Below are 22,483 nucleotides of genomic sequence, written 5' to 3'. Positions count from 1 at the left end.
AGAAGAGCTGGTGGGCATATGTAGCTGATAACAGATAGGTAGGTAAATAGATATGTTGAAAACTACCCCAGGAAGGACAAGTGAGGAGGGAATGGGGGGCTGGGGGGTAGAGGTGTGTGATCACTGACTTTCCCCAGTTTAGTGCTGAGCACAGTGTGAGAAACCCTCTCTGGAGCTGCTGGACAGATGTTCTCAAAAATGCTTCCCCTCTCATGTTGCTGCATGCAGCCACAAAAAGTTTGGTGCTATCTTAGACATTTTGAAGAACTTCACAATGGTGATTTCAAGTGATAAATTTAACATTAGGCACATTTTTTCCCTTACTGTTTACTTCTGAATATGCTTTGGTTGGGCATTGCTGAGCTGGGAAGGTTTTGTGATGTTGTGCTTTCTCTGGAGTTTAGAATCAAAGTGCAGACTGCCTTTATTCAAGCTTTGGGCTGAAGATCAAAGAGAGGCAGCATTGGTTATGTTGGAATAAATTTTGTTTAAAAAATCACTTTTTAATATCAAAAACATATTTAGTTCATTTCAGGATTACTCTTTGAGAAACTTTTGTTTGTTTCTGATTATTATTTGTATTGCTTTAATGCCTGAGACACAGATAGGGGCCAAGTCTCCTTTGCATGAGGTGCTGTACAAAATCAGGCGCCATTCACAGATACTGTATTAATAGCATATGACCGTGACAGGCTGTCTGTTTACTCACTAATATTATCTTTTTGTCTGAACTGCTTTAGCCTTGATGCTAAAGGCACAACCTGTCACACGTTTCTGATCCTGCATTTCTCTTGGTCGGGAAGCTTACTGCCTGCCCTCCTCCTCCCCACCCCTCCCCCCAAGAGGCTGAGGGACAAGTGCCATCTTAACTACAATCTATGGACCTTTACTCCAAAATCACCTCAGTATCATGCCATTGGCAAGAGTGATGAAGAGAGAGGTTGCTCTGGGTTATGGAAATGGTACTGCCTGGGTGCCTTTGGTTCACTCTTGAGTTCATCAGGGAGTTGCCCAGCCTTGACCTCCTGTGCTGTTTGGACGTATCCATTTTTGTTTCATTCAGTTATTATGTCAAATTTGAGATGGAGTGCAGTACAAATTATTTTGGCCCCAAACCTTTCTTTAACCCTATTTGCAGAGGTGAAAGGCTAATATGCTAAACCTACCAGCCCATGCATACAGATTACTTTAGCCCGTTTAGAGACAATATTCTCTCTAATTTCAGTTTTATCTTCTGGAGGAATCGTTGAGAGGCTGAGATGGGGGTATTGGGTGGTGATAGTAAATGACAGCAGCATTGCAGGTATTATTATGGGCTGCATATTTCCTTGTACTTAGAGAAAACATCTCAATTAGTAAAGGGGAATGCATTGGAAGCAATACCAGATTTTCTTTTAAAAACGAGGTGGATTTTTTTTTTTTGTTAACATATTTAAACTGTTTCTAAATGTTCATGTTCCAGTTTGCTTTCTGCTCAGCCAGTGGTGAGCAGCAGATTCTTGCCTCACTGTGCCACAGGGCTGCAGCACCTGGGTGTCTGGCAGAGCATTGGCTCCTTGTGCTGCAGACTCAGTGGATAGGTAGGTAATCGTAGACTGAGGGTCTGAATACTCTTCAGAGCTGTTGTAGAGAAAATAATCCATTGCAACTTGTTCTGGCTATCTCAGCTCTGGGTAGCTGCGCTAAAGAAGAAAAAAATGGGCTTTAACTCACATTGACTTGTGTTAAAATGGCAATGAAGACAAAGTAATGTAGAGCGCCAGCTGAAATTCAGCCCAGATCTCCTCTAGCCTTTAATTTGACCTCCTAGCCCAAATTAAAAGCCAGAATGTTTTCTGTTCACAGTTATTTTAACTAGTGTTAAGTCTGACTAAACTGATGAGCCTTTTATTGGTTGGTGTGCTTTAGGTGTTTACTCTCCTTTCCAGATACCCTGTCAGTGTTTTGTAAAGTGTCTTTTTATTAGGCTGCTACAGAAGTTTATGGAGTTGGAAGAAGAAGAGTACCTGTAAAAGGGCAGATGTAGTTCTTTAAAAGATGAGCTTTACAGACTTAAGGCTTTCCTGGTTTGCTGTTTAACCCTAAGGACCATCCAATAATGTTAGCCTACACTGCAAACCTGGCCTTGCTTGTGTCCTCAGCTCCTCGCAGCTGGAGCAGCATAATGACTGCTTGAGATGTGCTCAGTGTAGATCTGTTTTCCATGCTGACCCAAACCTTTTGTCCAAACATACCCAGTGGTTTGGGCATATTGTTTTGTTGTTCTTGCTCTAACAACGAGTATTTCTTTCACCAGGCCTGCATTCAGGTTTCCTGTTGCTGCAGGGATGCTGTACCCAGGCACACTAGCACAGGCCACTTGGCAGGTTCTCCTGTTGCAGTACACATTCATTGCCTCTGGGGATTTCAGCTCCTGTCCTCACTGTGCTAATTGCGAAGGGATGGGGCAAAAGAAATCCAAGGAAACTATAAAATGTAAGAGACATTGCATGATGAAGCACATAGGAAAAAGCTTTCATTGCTTGGGGGGACCCTTGTTTGGAGGTGGTTGACAAGTCACATCATCCCCGCTGGCAGGTCCTGCCCTAGACCTCGGATTACTGACCTGGGGAGTCCCTGCAGCTGAGCAGATACACTGTGTTCAGGGGTGCCCCAAATTTCCATTAAAACTCTTAAATCTTGTGAATTTGCTGTTAAATGCCTCTTGTTAAATTTTAAGGGCTTTATGAATGAGTTGAAACAGTGCAATTATTTTTTCTTTTCTCTTTCATAAAACTGGTGTATAAATTATTTCCAGGACCTGTTTCCCATCTTGCTCCCAGGCTCTCCGTAATATATCAAGGTAGTCCCTTTGGTGACCTTTATGGTTCAGATTTGGTTTGGCTGTGCAGGATTTTTCTGCTGTTTGGCTGACTGAGGTTCTGGTGTGGTTTTGGTGGTATGTTGTTTTTTTTTTTCTTTCAATTTTGCTTTGTTCAATATAAAATAACGATCAGGGGAATGAAATAGGTTGGGGCTTTAGAAAGAGAACTGCTTTTCTTCTCATCAAACTTTGTAAGATTTTACAATAACCATAGCAGTTTGAGTGTATCTCGTTGGCACATCTCCACAGAGGCACTTGGTGAGGCTGCAATTAGAGTGCTCTGCCTCTCCTTGTATTAGCTTGATCACGTAAGAAGCAGCCTATCTGACAATTTTAGCACCTGGATAATTAAAACCCGTCAATAAAACAACAAAATGCAGTGTGTAGTGGGACTCGTCTGTGCTAGCATTAAACACCACAGATAATTATATCGCAGCAGAGGTTGGAAAGCCAGCCTCTCAGTGCTCTGAAAGATCAATAAAAAGGCCCATTCATAATGAAAAAAAAATGCTAGAGAAACTGGATTTTCATCTCCCTGTCATTAGATCCTTTGCTTTTAAGGTTTTGCAGAGGCAGAAAAAGATTCTGTTGAGGAATTCTTTTTTTCTGGAAGCTAAACAGGTGGAGGATTTAGCTTTGCTTTTATGCAGCATGGTTTTGAAAGCAAATGTGGTGAACCAAAGTCTTTTCTCAGGGTTTGTGATTCTGTTCTCCCCTTTCCACCATTCACTGCCTCTCTTGTCTGCTTGTGGTTTGTTGCGGGTTTTTTGTTGTTGTTGTTTTATTTCGGGTTTTTTTTTTTATTTTCCCATCACGTGAGCTACACTTTTGAGTGAAAATTCTCTTTGCTTCCTGTTTGCTTTCTCCAGGGCATTATTTTTATTTTTTTTCTTCTCTTGGCCCTTCCTAAAGGGTTGATTTGGAAATATCACATATTGACAGGGAAGAACACACTCCTGGCTGAGTTATTTGCTGTGACAGCCTCTTTCTTAAAGCACTCATCCAGAGAGGAGATTTTTGTGTTTCAGAGAAGCAAAAGGATGTCTTGCAGCGTTGCCATGAAGGATAATGAATTAAGTCTGTCTCTTACTGTAAAACCATTAGAAAAGCATAATAGACCTTGAGAAAGAGGCTTAGATATTGATGTCTTGGCTATATTAGCATGCCTAGGCACATGATGGCTGCCTTGTCTTTGCAGAAAAAAACCAAAGTCTATGTGTAGGAGGTGTTTTAGTTCAAGGAAGAGGGAAAGAGTATCCTTGGTTTTTGGCAGATGGAGCACACATGGGTTTTGAGAATCCCTTGTTAGAAGTTGGTGTAGGTGGGGGGTAGCACCAGCTAAGAGTAGGGCGTGTCAGCAGCAGCATGGGTATTTAAGAGCCTGGTCTTGGGCTCTGACAGTCTGGTTACAGATTCAGTGGAGGCAGGTGGCTTCCCCATTAGTAGTAGTTTCCACTATGCCCTGTTCACAGGAGCTTCTGGCCATGGCATCACAGTAGTTGCTACTTCACTTCTGAAGGGCTTGTCTCTAGAGGATGAGGACCAGGAGAAAGAGGGTGTGTTGGGACAAAATGAATGTTTGAACCTCTAGGCTTGCTGTGGACCTGTGCGTGGATTCTGGTAGCTCTTCTCCTGATGTCCCTAGCACCACAGGTACCTGCCTCTGTGGTTTGGGCACCTGTTTTTATTGTCTGGGGTAAATGGTCCCCACCTCTACGGGGAGCTGGAGAACTTGCTGGTATTGCACCTGCTACGATTACTGCTGAAAAGCTTTTGTTCGGGATTGATCTTTTATTTTGTGCTGCCTTTGCATTTTTGTTCTGTCAAACATATTGATCCAGACATGTCTAGCCTGATGTTGTTGACATGCCTGTGCTATTAAGGTTTCTGGAAAGGCCTAAAATAAACTGCCAAACTATTATTTCTTTTTTCCTTTTTTCCTTTCTTTGTCTCTTGCTAAATGTATTAACAATGTCAGCATTGAAAAAAAATTAAAGATATCAGAGCAGGAATAAGCAGCTGTTTATGTCTTGAAATGTTTTTGCTTCTCTATCACAAGATGACCTTGTTGCTTAAAAATCATAAAAATGTTGCCAGGGAGAAGAAATGGAAGTTTGCTGAAGGGAAATGAAGTTTTGGTGGTGTTTTTAAGTCTGAACAGAGTTGCAAGCAGAGTTGAGCCCTGCAGCTGGTCCTGAACTCAAATGTTTCCTTCAGTCCTACTGCTATAGATGCAAAAAAATGCCATATGAAATATTATTCCTGCTTCACATTAAAACTCTTGAAAGTCGTTTTCCACTGGAACTGGGAGAAGTTCTGCAAAAATAATCCATGTTTTGTGTTACAGTGTATGTGTTACACTGGATTGACACCTCTCTTCTAGATTATTTTTCCACATCTGAAAGACAAACCAGGGACCTTAATATGTAGAAATGAATGTAGCTGGAAAGAATGAATAAACTCCCCCCCCTTTTTTTTTTTTCTCCTCTAGTGACTGGGATAATTTACACTTTTCCCTCTCCAAAACATATATATGAATAACATGAACTTCTGTTTATGAGATGATGGAAGATTAAAGGCTACCAAGTACCTTGGACTGATTTTTTAGAAGGGTTTGGGGTATCGTCTTTTCCTGAACACACAGGAATATATGTTGCCATCAGTGTTTCAGGTTGGGGTGAAAATGCAGATCTTGGGTTATGCCTCGATTTGTGGTCTCTTGGTTGCTCTTGGTGAGCTGTGTGGACACTCTTGATTCAAGCAAAGTGTCCACAAATCCCAGCAGCAATTATGGAGGTGGCCTGAGACAAGCAGGGTCTTTACTCGGATGCCTACCTTACACTTCAGGGAGCAACAAGGAGAGGAATGACGGCAGGTGAAAATAAAGACTACAAAATAAAACAAACACACACATTTAAAAAAAAAAAAAAAGGATGGCTATGAGTTTCTTGTCAGATTTTATCATAGATGGCAACAAGGGGAACTGAAACCGCTTGAGCGGCTGCTTTAATTCTTCCATGTCTCCAGAACATTTCCCATTAAAATGCTGGATAAATTAATAAAATGAAAGCCATTTCTATAATAGGGGTAAAGTTGTCTGTCTGGTCCCCTAAATTCCCAGATTCCTCCCACAGTTCTCTTGTTTGCTTGGCATTACAGCATATGGAAAGTGAGAAAATACCCCAAAAGGCCAGGGATTGCTTAGGAAAGTTGCAGCATGAGGGCAATGCAGGGGAAAGAAAAGTAGTTTTCTTTGAAGGAGCTGATAAATCAGTCTAGAAATAAGAGATGCTTGTGTAAAGGCAGTAATCAGAGGTGTAGATGAGTGTAAAAAAAAAAAAAAGTGACTATAGTTTTCTGTAGTTCAGTTATTCTAGAACCATCAATGCAAACCGTTCCTGCCCTGTTGGAGGAGGATCCAACGTGGTGCAGAGCTGCAGTTTCTAGGGTATAGCTAAGAGACCTGGATGGTGTTTCTGTGATTGCCCAGCAGAGGAGACAGATTTATACTCAAGCTGGTGCAGTGCTGGTTCTTGCTGCAAATTGTAGCTCCAGTAGTCAGTAAAGATCTTCCTTCAAGAAGGGAGTTAAGAATTAAAAGGGGAAAAAAAAAGGGGTGGGGGTGGGGGGGACACGAGACAGGAACGGCAGATGGGACATGACAGAAAACAAAACCAAAACTAAAAAAAAAAAAAGAACAAAGGATCCTTGTTGCATTGACTGGAAAGGTCAATGCCCAGCACTGAGCCCCACAGCTTCCAGGAGTTTGGAGTGAGTATTACCAAGACCCAAGTGCAGTGCCATGAAATCCCAATATTCCATGTGTAATCCTGTGATTTACAAAGAAGAACTCGTGGGCTGGTTTGCTGGGAATGGATATGTTACAGTTTTATTAGCCTTCATTTTCAAGACTACAGATTCATCTTCTTGTACACATCTCCTTTTCTGTGTCATGTCTTGCATGTCACTTACTGTCACCTGGGCCTTTAATCTGTCTGGAAAGAAATATGACAAAACCGAAGGAACTAAGAAGCTCTTGTGAAAGTGCTAAAATATATGAGCAAAAGCAGAGAAACCAGGGCTTTAATGATGAGTAGTTTTTACCTCTTTGTCCCCTTAAAATTTCTGTAACCTGATGTCTGACAGTAATAGTTGGTTGAACAGATATTAGCTTTTTTCTTAAGAGTTTTAGTCTAAATTGTCCTCATCCCTTAAGAATGAGAAACCTGCATGGTTTCACCCTGGGGTAATAAGAGAAAACTTGAAATACCCAGTGCCAGACACAGTTTTACTGCCCATATGAAATGAGTGTGAAAAAGAGAGGAGGTTGAGTTCTCCTGGTTTTGATTTTTTTTTTTCCTGTATTAGCTCTTTTTCTGTTAATTTCATGAGGTACTGACAGAACACAGTATTTGAGATTTTATTTAGGAGTTTTTCATTTGGTTTTCTGTGTTTCTTCTCCAAGGTGCCACTGACAATTTGATCTCACCTTCTTTTCAAGTTTCTTTGCTTGGTAGGCTTTGCCATCCCCCATTCTAGGGTTATGTAAGGGAGCTTCAGGATATTCTAGAGTTGGGGGGGAAAGCCTATAGCAGTACCCTGCGTTCCCCACTCTACCCCTTGTATCCTTATGGTTTTAGTCTCTCTGGTGATATTGCAGAAGGTAGCACGTATTTGGGGAGGTTAAAACTGGTGTTCACAGCCTTCAACTTCCAAGACGAGTTTTGAAACTCTGGCTATGAATCTAGAGCTTTCTAGGTTGCACATTTTCACTTCTGTTTTTTCTATCCAAGTGCTTGCATTAAAAAAAAATGGATGCAAGGAAATGATTGACTATTCAAAGCAAATAATTCCTTGCAGACAGAAAGAAAACATGCACAGATGAACCCTAGATGCGTTTGTTTCCCTCCAACTTCCAGTCCCTCATAATTGTGCTTTCTTACTTGTGATTTTAAAAGGTATCTTTGATCCATTACTATTATTCTATGTAGCGTGGCCAAGGCTGTCCCTTCAGCCAGAAAGACTATTGATTAGGCCACTGCAATTGCTTTTTGAAAGGCACATTGAGCCCAGTTAAAGGATTTTTGTTGAAAGTGAAATTTTGGATGATGTTCAACGTCTCTCCTGGAAGACTGCCCACTTGCACAGTCCAAGCTACCTGTGATGTCCCAGCCAGGCCTTTTGTCTGTGAGTAGCATAGGCGAGGACAACAAAGTTACTTTTTTTGTTAAGAAAATTATTTTTCTGTGCGTATGATAACAGTAGTCACTTGCTGTGATAAGTACTGTCTTTCAACTAGAAAACACGAGAATGTCCCAGCCCTCTGGATTATCTGCTATCCAGCAAAACAGCCTGATGAGCAAGCGTATCAGCTCTTATTAATCTTTCCGTAAAATTAAAGAAATTATGGAGCTTAAGGCAGTCACTAGTGAATCAATTTTAATTTATGGGCTCAAATAAAATCTGCATTAAGGCTGACAAACTGTAGCCTCAGGTAAACAGGAAGCATTTCCACTGCAGCTCTAAATGAATTCTGTGCTGGATGTCACAGCTTCTGCTAGAAGAGCAGGAGGGTCAGGGGTCCCATATCACGTCAGAGGAGGCAAAATCTTAAAGGAAGAAAAGGCAGTGGTCTAGCCCTTAGGAAGTCTCTCTCTGGCACGCAAAAGCATAAAAATCAAAGACTAATTATATTTTTCTCTTTTCTTTAAATGCACAAAGAAGCAGAGGATTTTTGTCTATAGAATCACTGTTTGCTAAATGCTTTTGCATACCCAAATTACACTAAAATTGTACATAGAGGTGCTTGTACCACAAAAGCAGAGGCAAATGTGGGTTTCTACACGTGCGCAAATCAGTCACCCATGGACATGTATATGTGCCTCAGTAACAGCATCTTGCAGGATCCAACCTCTTAACCTGAAAGATGCTCACTGCAGCAGCCAAGGTCACCTCCTTCTGTGTGTCTTCTTCGTGGAGATCAATGCTTGCTTTTTGGAAAAAGTACGTCATCTCAGGAGATGCAGCCATGCTGGGCAGAATGATAGAATAAAACTTAGCCATTTGTAGCTAATGCAAGTATGTTGTCTTGTGAATGGTCAGACTGGGAGGTTTCCTTAGCAGGCTGTGTACAAAAAACATTATTTTGGATTTTAGACAGCTTTTATTTGGTGATTTTTTTTTTCCCAGTCAAGTGTTGCTGTTTCTAGTCTTTGCTTTGCATTAACAGTATTATACAAGATAACTGTTTCTGTAGGAACGCTTTATAAACATGTTGTAAAACATATTCTTATGTCTGTTGTAAAATATACAATGATTATTTTTTGCCACCCTTGTTGTTGGTTTAGTCTTTGAGTTTTGTTTGGTGCAGATGCTGGTATTTAAGGTTAATTGAGGTCACTGTAATGGAGTTTGGGATTCAAGAATTAGAGGATTGTGTACCTGTAGACATATTTTTGGCTCATCCTCTCAGTTTAGTTTTAAAGAAATAGCTGCTGGTGCTGTAAGAGCTACTTGGAGGGGAAGGGCTGTACCATCATGCCTCCTCTCTTTTGGTAATAAGCTGATGAAGACATTGGTATTTGCCACCAGCCTTTCCATGCTCACTGGTGAGCTTCCCCAGCTGATGCTGAAGTCCTGGCTTCTGCATCTTCTCCCTTGTTAACACTGGAGGGGCCACTCAGCTTCTTGATCTGTCCCTCTGTCTGATCTGTTTTCTGACTCTCATTTTTGTTGCTTTTCAGGTGCAGTAATCGGACCCAGTGTGCAGTTGTTGCTGGCCCTGATGTGTTTCCAGACCCATGCCCTGGGACATACAAGTACCTGGAAGTGCAGTACGAATGTGTACCTTACAGTATGTATCTTGATATATTTACATTTGTTTCTTTAATAGAGATTTATTATGGAGACTGGGCCAGCCTTGGGCTTGTCTCTTGTTGCCCAAGGGCGAGTGAACCAAACCATGTGCATCAAGTCAGACTGAGCTGATAAGATATGAAAAATTGTTCTCTGTGCAAGGTTTGTACTTAGATTAAAAATATTCTAATAATGCCCCATATTTTCTGTGCTGTGCGGTTTAACCGTAACATATCATCTTTTGGAAAACACTTGGGAAACCCCATTAGAGAAAGCAGACCAGAGGACTACTGCTAGCTTCCAGCTGCTCTTCACAGAGGTTTATGATTGTAATCATACAGCAGTGCGCTTCAGCTTACCTATGTCTGTGTAATTGGTGACATTTGATAAGTGCCTTACATACGGTATTGTATCACCAGGGAGGTAGAAAGCTAACGTTTTGGGAAATTTGATGTTTGATGGTAGAATATACTAATTTATAAGCTTCCATGGTTATGAAGGCAAATTACAGGCAATCCGTTTTTGCGGCAGTCATCTGAGATTACAACAGTGTGTGCCAAACGGGAAATTCAGAGATACAAAAAGTTAAGTGTACGTCAGAATTTGCTTTCTGTAGACACCGAATGTGTTAGACGCAGTTACAATCCTACTGTCAAAAAGGTCTTACCTCAGAAAAGAAATAACGACAATACTAGGAGTGCACTTTTTGTTAGTAGTTGTAAAGAGCTGAGCAGTGAATAACAACACCATTTCTAGGTTTTCTGTTTGAGCGGGCCAGAGCTTATAGCACACCTCTCAAAATAAAAAAGCAGGTATGGAAATGGATGCTTTTGACCCACAGTGTTGTACTGAGAAAGCAGCAGGAAATTTCAGTTTGCTGAAACCTAGGATTTGGCTTGAGGACTAAGACCATCTTCTTTGCTGTCTCAAGCATGGGCTGCAGGAAAGCAAACGTGTCTGAACAGTGACAGGCACGCTGTCCAGAGGGAAAGCAGGATCTCACAGCCCTTCGGGTGGTCCCCATCCCTCCTGCAGGAGGTGGCCACCTGCCTACTTCTGCCATCTGGGAAGGCTGCATAGTGTTTGACTTCTGAGAAACTGCAAGGCGAGGGATGCAGCTTAGGCCACCTCTCTGAGCAAAGGGGACCTCTTGGCTGAGGGACTTGGATTCTCTGCTGACGGGAGGCTCAGCATGTCCACATTTGTTTTTTTCTAAACAAAAACGTGAGGCTTCTAATTTCAATGATGGAATACTTTTTATGGAGTTAGCTATTAAACCATGGAAAGAGTGACATCAGGGGCTTATGGTCTGCCCTAGTGAGCAGAATATTCTCCAAATTACAGTTCGGAGTTATTCCACTCTAAATGAGGTCTTTCATTTTAGAATTGACACTGTTCATGGAGAGGGTGAGGGGAGATTGCTTTCAGTTTATCATAGCATGTTGTATTTCCTTGTGATCTGTGATTTGCATGAGATATGCCATTCCTTCTGGAGACTGGGCTGGTAAAGCAATAGTCGTTACCTAGTACCCCTCTGTAGCCTTTGTTGCATATAAAACAAAGAGGAATTTTGAAATGCCTTGTGAGAAAGGTAATATGTCAGTATTGTGCCCCAAGGCGTTAATTGGCCCTGTGTACAAGATGTAAAATAACTCACTACTGAGGTTGCTCAGTACCAAATGTACAGTAGGGATTGCGTGTTTTTTAATGATCTGAATGTGGGTAGGAAAACGTCAACAACTGCCACAGTGCCTTTGCAATTAAATTAGTAGCTTTGATGGCTGTATCCTCCATTTCTTTATGAATCAAATCTAATGCCTCTGCAAGCAGAGTTATGGAGGGGGAAGACCAGGGATAAGCACATGGTGAAATAGGATCCAATCTCCTGAGCTTGTTGTTCTGCATTACCTAGGAAATTTTGGATCAAATTTTCATGTGTTGTTATTCAGTGTAGCACCAGAGAAGTTGGCTGCGTCGAGGCAAACTGTCCCCATTTGTCTGCAGATATAGAGTCAAAAACCTAGGGCTCTTCTCCTACTTGAAGTGGTGGGTTTGTTACTGCCTCCATTTCTTCTCTCAGAATGATCAGTTTAATTTTGTAGATGTTCCCTGCCTCAGCCCCACGAGTGCCCCCCAAATGAAAGCTGTCCAAGTGATGGGGAAGGTATCAGCTCTGGGCAAGTAGATCAGAAAAGGTATGGTTGGACCAAAGCTACGCCTGGTGGATGAAATCTGTTTCTCCCTTGATGCCCTCAGTGATGCCTCTACTGTTTGAAGAGGTCAGTTCTTATCACTGAACCCAGGTGCTTCAGCTCCTCTAGCCATATTTGGGCTGTTGTCCAAGTCCTTTCAGGTCCAGCTTCCTTAGCTTCACTCCCCACACCCATGCACCTTACGCGATGTTTTGCTTGGAGGAAGGAAGTGGACTCTATGGGTTCTCTAGCGCTGGGGAAAACTTTTCCTCAGCCACTGACATTTCCTTGATGGCTCAGTGCACTGAGCCCTTGGTAAATGGTGGTGTCTGCCATATGGCCATCTCCTAAAGGAACACATCAGTTGCATAGTAAAGGAACTAATAATTTAATCAGGCACTTGTGTGCAATTCCAGCCTACCTCCGTCTGGTTGGATGGGTTACTCCTTACAGTTTCAAATTATTCTTTGTGGACAGAGAGAGGGTTTACCCACGTGCTGGCTCAGCAGCAGAAGGGATTGTGTGTGCATCTCAAGAGAACAGAGTTTGGGAATCATCTTTAACAGATGTTGTTAGGACTGACCTTGGGCACTTATGCTCAATATAGTGCTAGTGTATACACTGCCTCAGAGAAAAATTACGTAAGATTTAAAACTCCATTGGGTAGCCTGCTTCTCTTGAGATTTTATTTATTAACTCTTGCACCACTAGCTCATATCATTTTCAAGAGGAAAGCATCCCCTTTCCTCTCATATGGGGGAGAACCAAACCTCCTCAAACTTCACTAGCTCATATATTGTGAAATGTCCTTTATATCACCCCACACACCACATTCCTGTGTGTTTACTAGAGATACCCCTTGCAAAGAGAGTTTCATGAGGCTGCAGTTACTTTCAACACATGGAGACAGGGACAGATGATTATGCAGATAGCCCAGTCCTCGCCTTATTTTCCTGGTCCTGCAGTCGCTGTATGTGGTAGAAGCTGCCTTCTACAAAAATGGACAGTCATTCCAAAAATGTCTGGACTTTTTTGGTTGCCCTCTGACAGGGAAAAGCAAGTGAAAAGCTGGTGATTTCAGTAGGTAAAAGATACCAGCCCTAATTTGACAGGCTTCAGTGGCATCAGGTGTCCTGTATTGTTAGTATCAGAAGTCATAAAATTAATTTTGTCTTTATCAAAGCAGGCCTTAGCTTATAGTGTGTATTTCTCTGACACCTGCTTTAAATATTGCCCTTTTTCTTCTGAAATTACTACTCCAATTTTCTTAAATTGAATTTTCTTTTAGTAATTACCAACCAAGAGAGTTTTTTGATGTTTTTTTAATTGAATATATACTACTGCAGACCTGCAGTCTGCCATTGCCAGAGCTGTGGACACATCTTATTGTGGAGAGATGTCTCAAGCTGCATTTAAGCTGTGTTATGCTGTGTGTGATTATGAGAAACCTGACATGGTGAGAGTCCCTTCGATCCAGTACTCCGTTGTTTCCTAGTGCATCCCTTCCCTCTCCCCTTCTCCCTTTACCAAGCAGAGTTAAATGGGTAATTGGAACAGCAGTGGTGGAGGTGGTTTTGTGAAGCTAGGTCAACACTCATTGCAGAAACACTTCACTGTCATCTGCTTGTACAATCCTGTTGTCATGGTGCCAGTACATCTAGGAGTGTAATTTTTCTTATTTCACCTTTGTAATGTGCTAAGGGCCTTCCAATTTTACTTAGGAGCCAGCACAGAAAGCAGATGAGTGATTTATTCAAAGCCCTACGTGAGGCTGGTGGCAAGCAAGAGAGTCCAGTTTTTCGGGACCAGTTGTGGTGGGAGAGGGGCTGGGCTAGCTGTCATTGTAAGCAGCCAGATTTTCAATTGGTAATCTGATAAACCTGAACCAACATGTTGGTTTTCCCAATGAAATACCACTTTTGTGAGTATGTAACACTTTACAGCTCAAACTATCTGTGTTTTAGTAGTTCTGTATGTATCTCTGTGAAGGATGAATGAACTTGAACATGACTTCAGCATGACGAGCCTCCTTCCCTTCACTTTCTTGAGCGCACATGGTCCATGGGCCACAGTACTGGCACTTCCCTTCGTGGATGACACTATCACCCAATGGCTTTGACTGAAATTTAGGAATTGTCTGCATTTAGTTTTTATTCAGGTTTTGAAAATGGCACGAGTTGAAAGCACCAGAGGTATTTTGCAGTGTTTTTTCTGTTCATTTTCCCCTAGAGACAACTGTACAGGCTCCCAGAGAACCCAGCATAGTGTGGAAAAGAGGATTTAGCTAGATGAGTATGATTTACCTTCAGTTTTTCCTGAGCTCCCAATTCCCTTAGGTTCTAGGTTTTGGAGTTCACGGAATAACTTGTACACTGTTATCCTTCAGAAACAGTCTTTTTTAATAGGTAATTGGAAAATTTAAGCTATAGGGTAGGGCAAAGTGGAAAAAAGGTGTAGACTCAGTGAGGACAAACCTATTGCTGCGTTGATAGAAAATATGGCAGCTGCAAGAGGGAGTGAGACAGGTGCCTTGGGCATGGCGTACCTCACTGTGATGACAACTTACCTCACACCCAGGCAACAAGTCTTCCATCAGTTTTTAATAGTGAGAAGATCTGTTCAAAGGGCTGATTCCTGAAAGGGAAAAATGTTCATGGCTTCCAGGGAAGGATGAATTGTCCTTCCTTTGCATTCTGGCTAAACAGGCTAATAAATGTTTTGAAGGCACCAAATATTTTTGGTGCTTACAGAAAATTTCCTGCTTCTGTAACACTAACAAGAGGAAGGAAAAAAATGCTTGAGCATGGTTCATCACGTCTTTTCTTAGGACTTTTTTTCCTTTTAAACACGGAACCTGAAATCACATTTCCCAGTTGCCGTAGTGATGGAAGGAAAGGTCATAGCCTTGCTAGAAATATTCCTTTTATTGCTGATAGAAGAGTAGATGGGCTCACATATCAATAAAAGTGAGGGATGGTAAGCGTGATGTGGGAACAGAATTCAATAAAGTTTTATTGTATCACAAGTGGACTGAAGTGCATTTAAAAACATTAAATGAAGGCGCACAATATCTGCTCTGCTGGACCTTAGGGCCAGTGAATAGACAGATAATTGAATAATGACATTTTTAAGAGAATACAAGCACTAGAAAGCAAACTGATATTTTCATTGCTCTAAGATTGCTGGTGGAAAGGGAAAGAGGAGAGAGAAGATGGGACAAAATTGCAATCTGAAAACAATTTAATGAGACCACTTTTCCCAAGAATACAGTTCTTAATTATTTCTGGAGTGCTGTAAGACCATTATGTGGCCTCCAGGCTTTCCCTCTGTGCATTTTCTTGCCGCCTTCTCTGTCCGTTGAGAGACAGTGTTTGTCCGCTGAGAGCAGTGCTGTGCTTCTCTGTTAAACAAATGGACTTGCAGCTTCTCTGCTTTTCTTTTGCCCTGGGTTTTTATGTTTGTTTTGGTTTGGTTTTGTTTTTCCCAAGAGAACTTGGTCTCCTGAGGCCCAGTAGTGAAAATGGCAAATGTTCCCAAGGGATTAAACCCGACTGTTGGCGTTTTGGTCAGTAATGAGCAAATTCCCTCCTGAAGCCTGGCCTCCTTTGTTTTATTTAGTTAAATGAATTATTTGTGTGCAAGGGCTAGGAACGGTAATTAAAAACAAACAAAAAACCCAAACCAAAAACCCAGCACCAGACCTAACTATCCATTATGATTATTTCTGAGCAAAGAATCTTTACTTTGCCTCCTACTGACAAATTGCCTTTCTTCCAAGGCACACAGTTTCTTGGGCATTGTGGCCAAAAACCTCTCTTTCTTTTGTATTCACTGAAACTCACAGCTTTGCTTGCTGGTTTTGTTTTTAATCCACAGAGGCAGAAATGAAGGATGTGTTACTTCCCGTATGAGTTGTCTTTTACTGTGTGTTTGTGGGGAAAGTGCACCCACACAGCAGCCCATTGGAAAGCACCCTTGGTTAAAACAACCTGATATTATGGGGCTCCACAAACCTGGAGGCCGAGCTCTCTGCATAGTGTTCAGGAAGGGCAGAAAAACTAAGTGCCAAGGACTAGGGAAATAAAGGTGTTTCAAAACTCAAAAGTACCCTGAGATGAAAGGAAAAAGAACATTTTTGTGAGACATAGTGAAATAAGTGGTAATGTGGTTAATTTTTGAATTTGAAATGGGGTTGGCTTAAAAATAAAGGTACATGGTGATTTCCAGTGTATGTTTCTGTAATGCATACTGGTTTTAAGGTCTGCTGTCAGCAGGAAAACTATGGATTTTCTTGTGAGAAGAAATCAGAGAAATGTTAGGCAATGTCCATAGTAGGAAGGCCATCACTACCTGCTGCATCTATAATTTCCAGTATGCTTCTGTGAAAAGCCAACTCTTGCTGGCTCCTGTCATTTCAATCCTTTCCTCTAGGTTGTGGAACACCTCATGTCTTCTACTCATTCTAATATGAACCTTTGTGCAAAAAGTAATTTTCTCTCTGTTGCTTTCTTCTTAGTGTCTAGCTGATCATCTGCTGAACCAGCTCACCACTCCCTAGTCCCAGGCTTAAAGTATTGAAATGCCTCTATTCACTGATGCATTCTGTCTTTGTACTGTGCTTGGTTCTGCAAATCATATCTCCATGAACAGCAGCTTTTGCTCCTGTGTGTCTTTGAGTTGCACATGCTGTCTGTATCACCACAGAAAAGTCACCACAGTACTCTGCTTAATTGTTTTAGGTCTGAAATGCTGCAGTGGATAAGAGTTGAAGTCAGTTATATCCTGGGCTATGTAACCTATGTACTTGTCAGCTGATCATGGGACGTTTAATTGCACATTTGTTGATACTTTTGTTATATTTTTAAGGAACTACAGTGACAAGAAGTTTTATTTTTCTAAGAGTGTATTAAAAGGTTTCTGTTGTAGAGTACAAGAGGCAAAATTCACATCCCTATTCGCACAATCACTTCACTCTCATGAAAGTTTGCAGTGTGGAGATCCAGACTTTAAATAAGTCAGAGAATTTAGCGTAGATCTGTTATGTGTTTCTCACATATGCTGTTTTTCTTGATATAGAACCTTGTCAGTTTTCCCAAGGGCCTCTATAATGGTTTTATTATGGAAGTGGAAGGTGGAAAACTGTGATGAGTAGTGTAACTTATTTTATGAAGATTATGAATATAAGGGAGTAACTCAATTCCTGTGTGACTTCTATGTACCATTTATTCCTTTACAATCTTTACCCACAGCAGCTGATTTTTTTTTTTTTTTTTTTGAGTGAGAAAGTATATATTTTTGGTTTGGGTCTACTCAATCATTTAGACTAGAAGTTTCTTAAAATCTTTCAATCTGTTGCCTGAATGCCTTTGGTCTTTGAGTCTGAATCAAAGGCCATTAAATTGCAGGGAAACTTTCTTTTGGTGTCAGCAAACTTAGGGTCAAGTTCCTGTTAACCTGAGGCTGTTTGAAGTCATTAGCTTTTTTCAAGAAATTATTCTTTGTCACACCCATTTCTACCATAGTAAATGACAGATATTGTCTCAGCAAAAATGGAAATTGTAACCAGTACTGGGCAGAAAGAAGAATGAAAATCTGGTGCTGCAGTCCTTCCACCTTGGCAGCTGATGGTTGCATATCCAAATAGCAAGGCATCTTTGCAGTGTCTGAAATAAATTTGTGTTACCTTAATAAAGATGCTAACAAGATGTAGCAGCCTGACCCCTGCAAACATGCTTTTCAGGAGTTCCAATGGGAAGAAACCACTGGCTTTAGGTCATTTGTACCAAGCCGTATTTTTCGTCTTTCTCTGACAGGACACCAGTAGATATTTGCTGCCAATTTTCTGTCTAAACATGTCCCCGTACTTCCCAATTGTCTCTGAACAATTCTGTCATCATTAAGAGGAATATATTTCTTTCCATCTTTTAATAACCTATTGTCTAAATTAGGCTATTATGCCAAGCACCCTCTGGGAACTTTAATATGGATTTCATACATTTTATAGAAGATCTTCATGGAAATAATATTTATATTTCCAGATTTTATTCCTATTTTCCTTTAGTTTCTCTCACAAGAAATACTGGAAAGGTTCCTTTCATTGGTGTAAGCACTATAAGGAGATTAAGACCATCCTTGCCAGGTGCTATTATAAATCCACAAAAGAAATTAAATACATTTATTGAGTTTTATTCTGGCCAATAGGGAGAACAGAATATGTGTATCCAGTGGCTAAGTTGAGGATTCAAGTTCATTTCTTCTAGCACATGAGGGAGGAGAAGGGAGGGGGGAAATTTGAGTATATTAGGGCAAATCCCTTTAGTGTGTGAAATACGAAAGCACATCTTTCCAGATCTAAAAATACAACTTTGTTGAGTTTCTTTATATTAAAAGGGCTCCCAGGAAGAGAGCCAAATGCATCTGAATGTATTACTTTTTCCTCATTTCCTCCACTTCCCTTGCTAACAACATTTCCAGTTGACTTTTAACAACAATATAGGCCTGCATGAAACCACAGTAGTTTTATGTACCTCTGGCAAAGGAGACAGAAACGCAGCCGGCATATCATTTGATTTTGGTTAACTTCTGCCTCTGTTTCTAAGAGGAGTTAAATGGGAGGAGGAATTGTGGAAGACTGGGGCAAAGAAGCCATCCCCAGGGTATCCATTTGAAAAACAAACAAAAAAACCCAAACCCCAAACAAAATCGTGCAACTTATTTCTACGGTTTTCTTATCCAAAAATAGTCATGGTGCATCACTTACCTGGCCTGATTGCCAGGTTATGCAGAGATGTTCTTAAGGGTTTCTTGAGGTGTGTCTGACTTTTTTTTTTCTGGGGCGGGGAGGGAGCCTAAGGGGTTTGATAACCAATTCAGATTAGAAAAGATTATTCCAATTGATTTCCCAGATGAATGTATTGCTGAGGGTCTAAACTAATCTTCTCCTCTAAAGTCCTTTTCCTCTTCATGAGTAACTTAAATATGTCTAATGTAGTTTTAAAAAAAATGCCTTAATCTCATTTATCTTTAATTTCTCTGTTCCGCTCTACAGGCCCACATAAAAAGATTTTTAGTGAGTATTTATCCTGTCCAATATCAAAAGCAAATTCCCTTCCAGATCTCAATTTTCACTGATAATCCTCAGAGATGTATAATTTTAATTTACCTTGCAGATGACGTCTACCTGGTTTCCCTCTCTGCTTTTATGAAGGTATTATTCCGCTGCACCTCATTAACTCTCTTTTTTTTTTCCTCTTGTGTGCGTGTTTGAATAGTGTCTGTGAGTGAAACTATTGTCTTGTCCTTTACTGAAGAGCACACGCTAGTGCAGCAGTCTGGGGCTGGCGCATCACTGTGTAATCCAGCTGAGTCCTTTCTTTTTGTCCCAGGAGAGGCAGCGTTGGGCCTTTGTCCTTTTTGCTTTAAAAATTAATAATCTCACATTTTTCCATTTCATCTCTTGCAAAGGCTTGCAGGACCACACAGATGCACACTCACGCACCTGAAAGTTTCCCAAACCTCAGATGTTCAGATTTGCAAAATTATGGTTCTACTAAACAGAACAGGAACTATTGCCCTCGAGATTTTGAAAATGAGTCCATTATATTTAGGTGCCCTAATGAAAGCTGAGCTCCCCTGAAAATCTGCCTTTAATGTCTATACAGGAAACACTCTGGCATTATTCCACCTATGTTACTATTTAAAGCAGAAAATTCTGCATTTAAGTGCTATTCTGAATGCAACCTTAAAAAGATGGTTCTGCGTTTCTGCAGCAAAACTGAAGGGGAGGAGTGTAAAGTCTGTGGAGAAAATGCAGACTCAGGTTCGAATATTTGACCTTAAGGAGAAATAAAACCAGGAAACAATGTATAGATGGTGTTGGAGATATTTTTTATTAATAAGACATGGCTCCAAACATGGAAATTGTAAGATAAATGAGTATGATAGTCTAGCCTCGTATGGGAGAGCAGAAAGGAGTGGCTAGTGGCTCTTGTAGGTATGAAATTACACTTTATTACTACTGATGGTCTTCTCTTTATCATAGGCTGAAATTAGTCCTACCTCAATATAATCGCATGTGTATCCTGTTGCTGCTTTAGGTATTCATACTCAGTTTGGCAGTGCCTGAAACAGGAAAGACTGTTAGTCAATACTCAGTATGGAGCTGAAGATGTGGAGGCATCAGCTATTAAAATGTAGCAGGGAAATAGGGTCGTATCTGAGTACTGCCACAGGTTTGACATGGGCAGGGTGCATGTGCAGGGAGTGCCTGCAGCACCTACAGGCACGTCTGAGCCAGCTTTGGTGCGGACTAGGACATCGAGATGCAGAGGCACAAGCTGTAACACAGGAATAAATTTACCAGAAGAGTGTTTCTACAAGGCACAGTTGTACTCCTGGTTTCTCTAGGGCTTTCCCCATTGACACCACTGGGACACTTACACCAAGGCATGTGCTTAAATGTTTGATGGATGTCAGCTTGCATGTTTGCATCTTATACATGGTATACGCAAATAACAGAAGCCTAATTTGAGGGTCACTTTATGTGCTGAGGCTGAGTTTTCGAAGAAGGAACAAATAGGCCTTTGTCCATTTAAAGACTCACTCAGAAGAGTGAGCATGTGCCATATACATTTTCAATGAAGTCAGTAATTAAATATGTTCCAGATGACTCTGGTGGGGGAGGATGTTAATTACCATAAAGTGACAAATTGACATTCTGCGGTTGGTACTTTGAAAACAAAAAGTCAGTGTTTCAAACAGAATCCACTAAAAATATAACCTGTTCAATTGTCATGTTTAAGTTAATGTCTTAAGTTTTGAAGGTTCTTTTTCCCCCTGAGTTTTTTTTTTCTTTTTTTTTAAACAGTCTTAATAAAGGCATAGTAGTTGTCTTTCAGCACATGCTTTTGATGAAAGCCCACTGAAACACTTGGGAATTTTCTTATTGACATGGAGGGAATTTGGATGCACAGAGTGAAAGTGGACAGTATTAAAATCAGTGCAGCCTTGATTATGAAACAGCGTGATTTTGGGCCTTCCCATTTGAGAGATGTTTGTGATGCAGTGATGATAATATGGAGAGAGATATCCAGTGCAAAGGAAAGGTATTTCTTTCTCAAAGAGGACTGGTCTGTTCTGTCATTTCCTCTTAGAGACAAAATTAAATGGCTGTTAAATTCTCAAACCAGTTCTAGAGTGCCCAAAAGCAATCATTCACATTTTGCCTTGGTAAAAAAGGAAGATTACGGAGCTGTAGTTTGTATATGCAGGGAGAAGACAGGAAAGGCCAAATCTCAATTAGAGTTGAAGCTGGTCAGTGTTGTTTCAGATAACATGAAGAGCTTTTTTAAAGTATGTTAATAGCAAGAGGAGGTTTAAAGAAAACATTGGGAGTGATACTTGTTGAAGGTGGTCACCTGACTAATAAAGATGAAGAGAAAGTGGAGACATTAAATGCTTTTCTTTGCTTAAGTCCTTAATAATGCTGATAGACCTTGGCCTGGTTGGTCCTCTGAGCAGGAGGACTGCAAGTGTGTGGGAGCAGTAACTTTCCTTTTGTGAACACTGAAATTGTAAGGGACCAGCTGTATCAGCTGAATGCTGACAAGTCCATGAGTCCTGATGGGTAGCAGGACCACTCTAGATTATCTACCAAATGTTTTGGGAGTCTGGGGAGGTCCCTGATGACTTGAAGTTAGGCAATGTAATTCCAATTCATAAGAACAACAAATGGAAAGACCCAGAGAACTACTGACTATTCATCTAGTCTCAGTTCCTGGAAAAATTATGGAGAAAATCATAGTGGGTACTATTGACAGGCATTTAAAGCGTAGTGCAATCATCAGGCCCAGACAAAGCCCTGTTGAAATAATTTGGTATCCTTCTGTGATAAGATCAGTCACCTAGTGGATGAAGAGAAGGTGGTGGTTATGGTTTTTCTGAATTTTAGTAAGGCTTTTGATGCTTTTGGTACAGCATCCTTCTGGACAAGTTGTCCAGCTGTGGGATGAGCAGGTTAATAATGTGCTGGGTGAAGAACTGGCTGGAAGGCAGGACTCAAAGGCTTGTAGTGAATGTGGCCACTTCTGGCTAATGACTGTTTACCAGTGATGTTCCTCAAGGTTTAATTCTAGGGCCAGTTCTGTTCGATATATTTATCAAATATCTGGATACAGGATTTTAATGCATTATTAGCAAGTGTGCCGATGATTCCAAACTGGGAGGTGCTTTTAACTCTCTTGAGAGACGAGAAGCATTGCAGAGGAAGCACAGATAGACTGGAGTGTTGGGCAGTCATTAATGGGACAAAATTTAACAAGAACAACTGCTGGATTCTTTACCTGGTACAGAGGAGTGGCTGGAGAGCAGCTCTGCAGAAAGGGATCTGTGGATGCTGATTGACAGCCAGCAGTGTGTGCTCTGGCAGCCCAGAGGGCAAAACCCTATCCTGGGGTGCATCAAACAAAGTATAACCAGCCCATCAAAAAAAGGTGATTATCCCACTGAACTAGGTGTGGGTGCAACCTCTATCTTGAGTAGTGTGTGAAGTTCTGGACCCCACAGATGGATGTTA

At 41.0% G+C, this 22,483-nt stretch overlaps 1 protein-coding gene across 27 annotated transcripts in view; it reads left to right on the top strand.

The window, feature by feature from the left end:
* Positions 1–22,483, top strand: part of ADGRL3 (adhesion G protein-coupled receptor L3) — a 513,383-nt gene that overhangs the window by 283,708 nt on the left and 207,192 nt on the right. For all 27 annotated transcript variants that reach the window (XM_032685704.1, XM_032685699.1, XM_032685696.1 and 24 more), the window contains exon 5: positions 9,607–9,716. In XM_032685704.1, coding sequence (XP_032541595.1) covers positions 9,607–9,716 — 110 coding nt within the window. The remainder of the gene's footprint in view (positions 1–9,606; positions 9,717–22,483) is intronic.

This window comes from Chiroxiphia lanceolata, chromosome 4, assembly GCF_009829145.1.
Source record: "Chiroxiphia lanceolata isolate bChiLan1 chromosome 4, bChiLan1.pri, whole genome shotgun sequence".
In the NCBI taxonomy this organism is placed as follows: Eukaryota; Metazoa; Chordata; class Aves; order Passeriformes; family Pipridae; genus Chiroxiphia; species Chiroxiphia lanceolata.
This window is presented reverse-complemented; position numbering and strand designations above follow the sequence as displayed.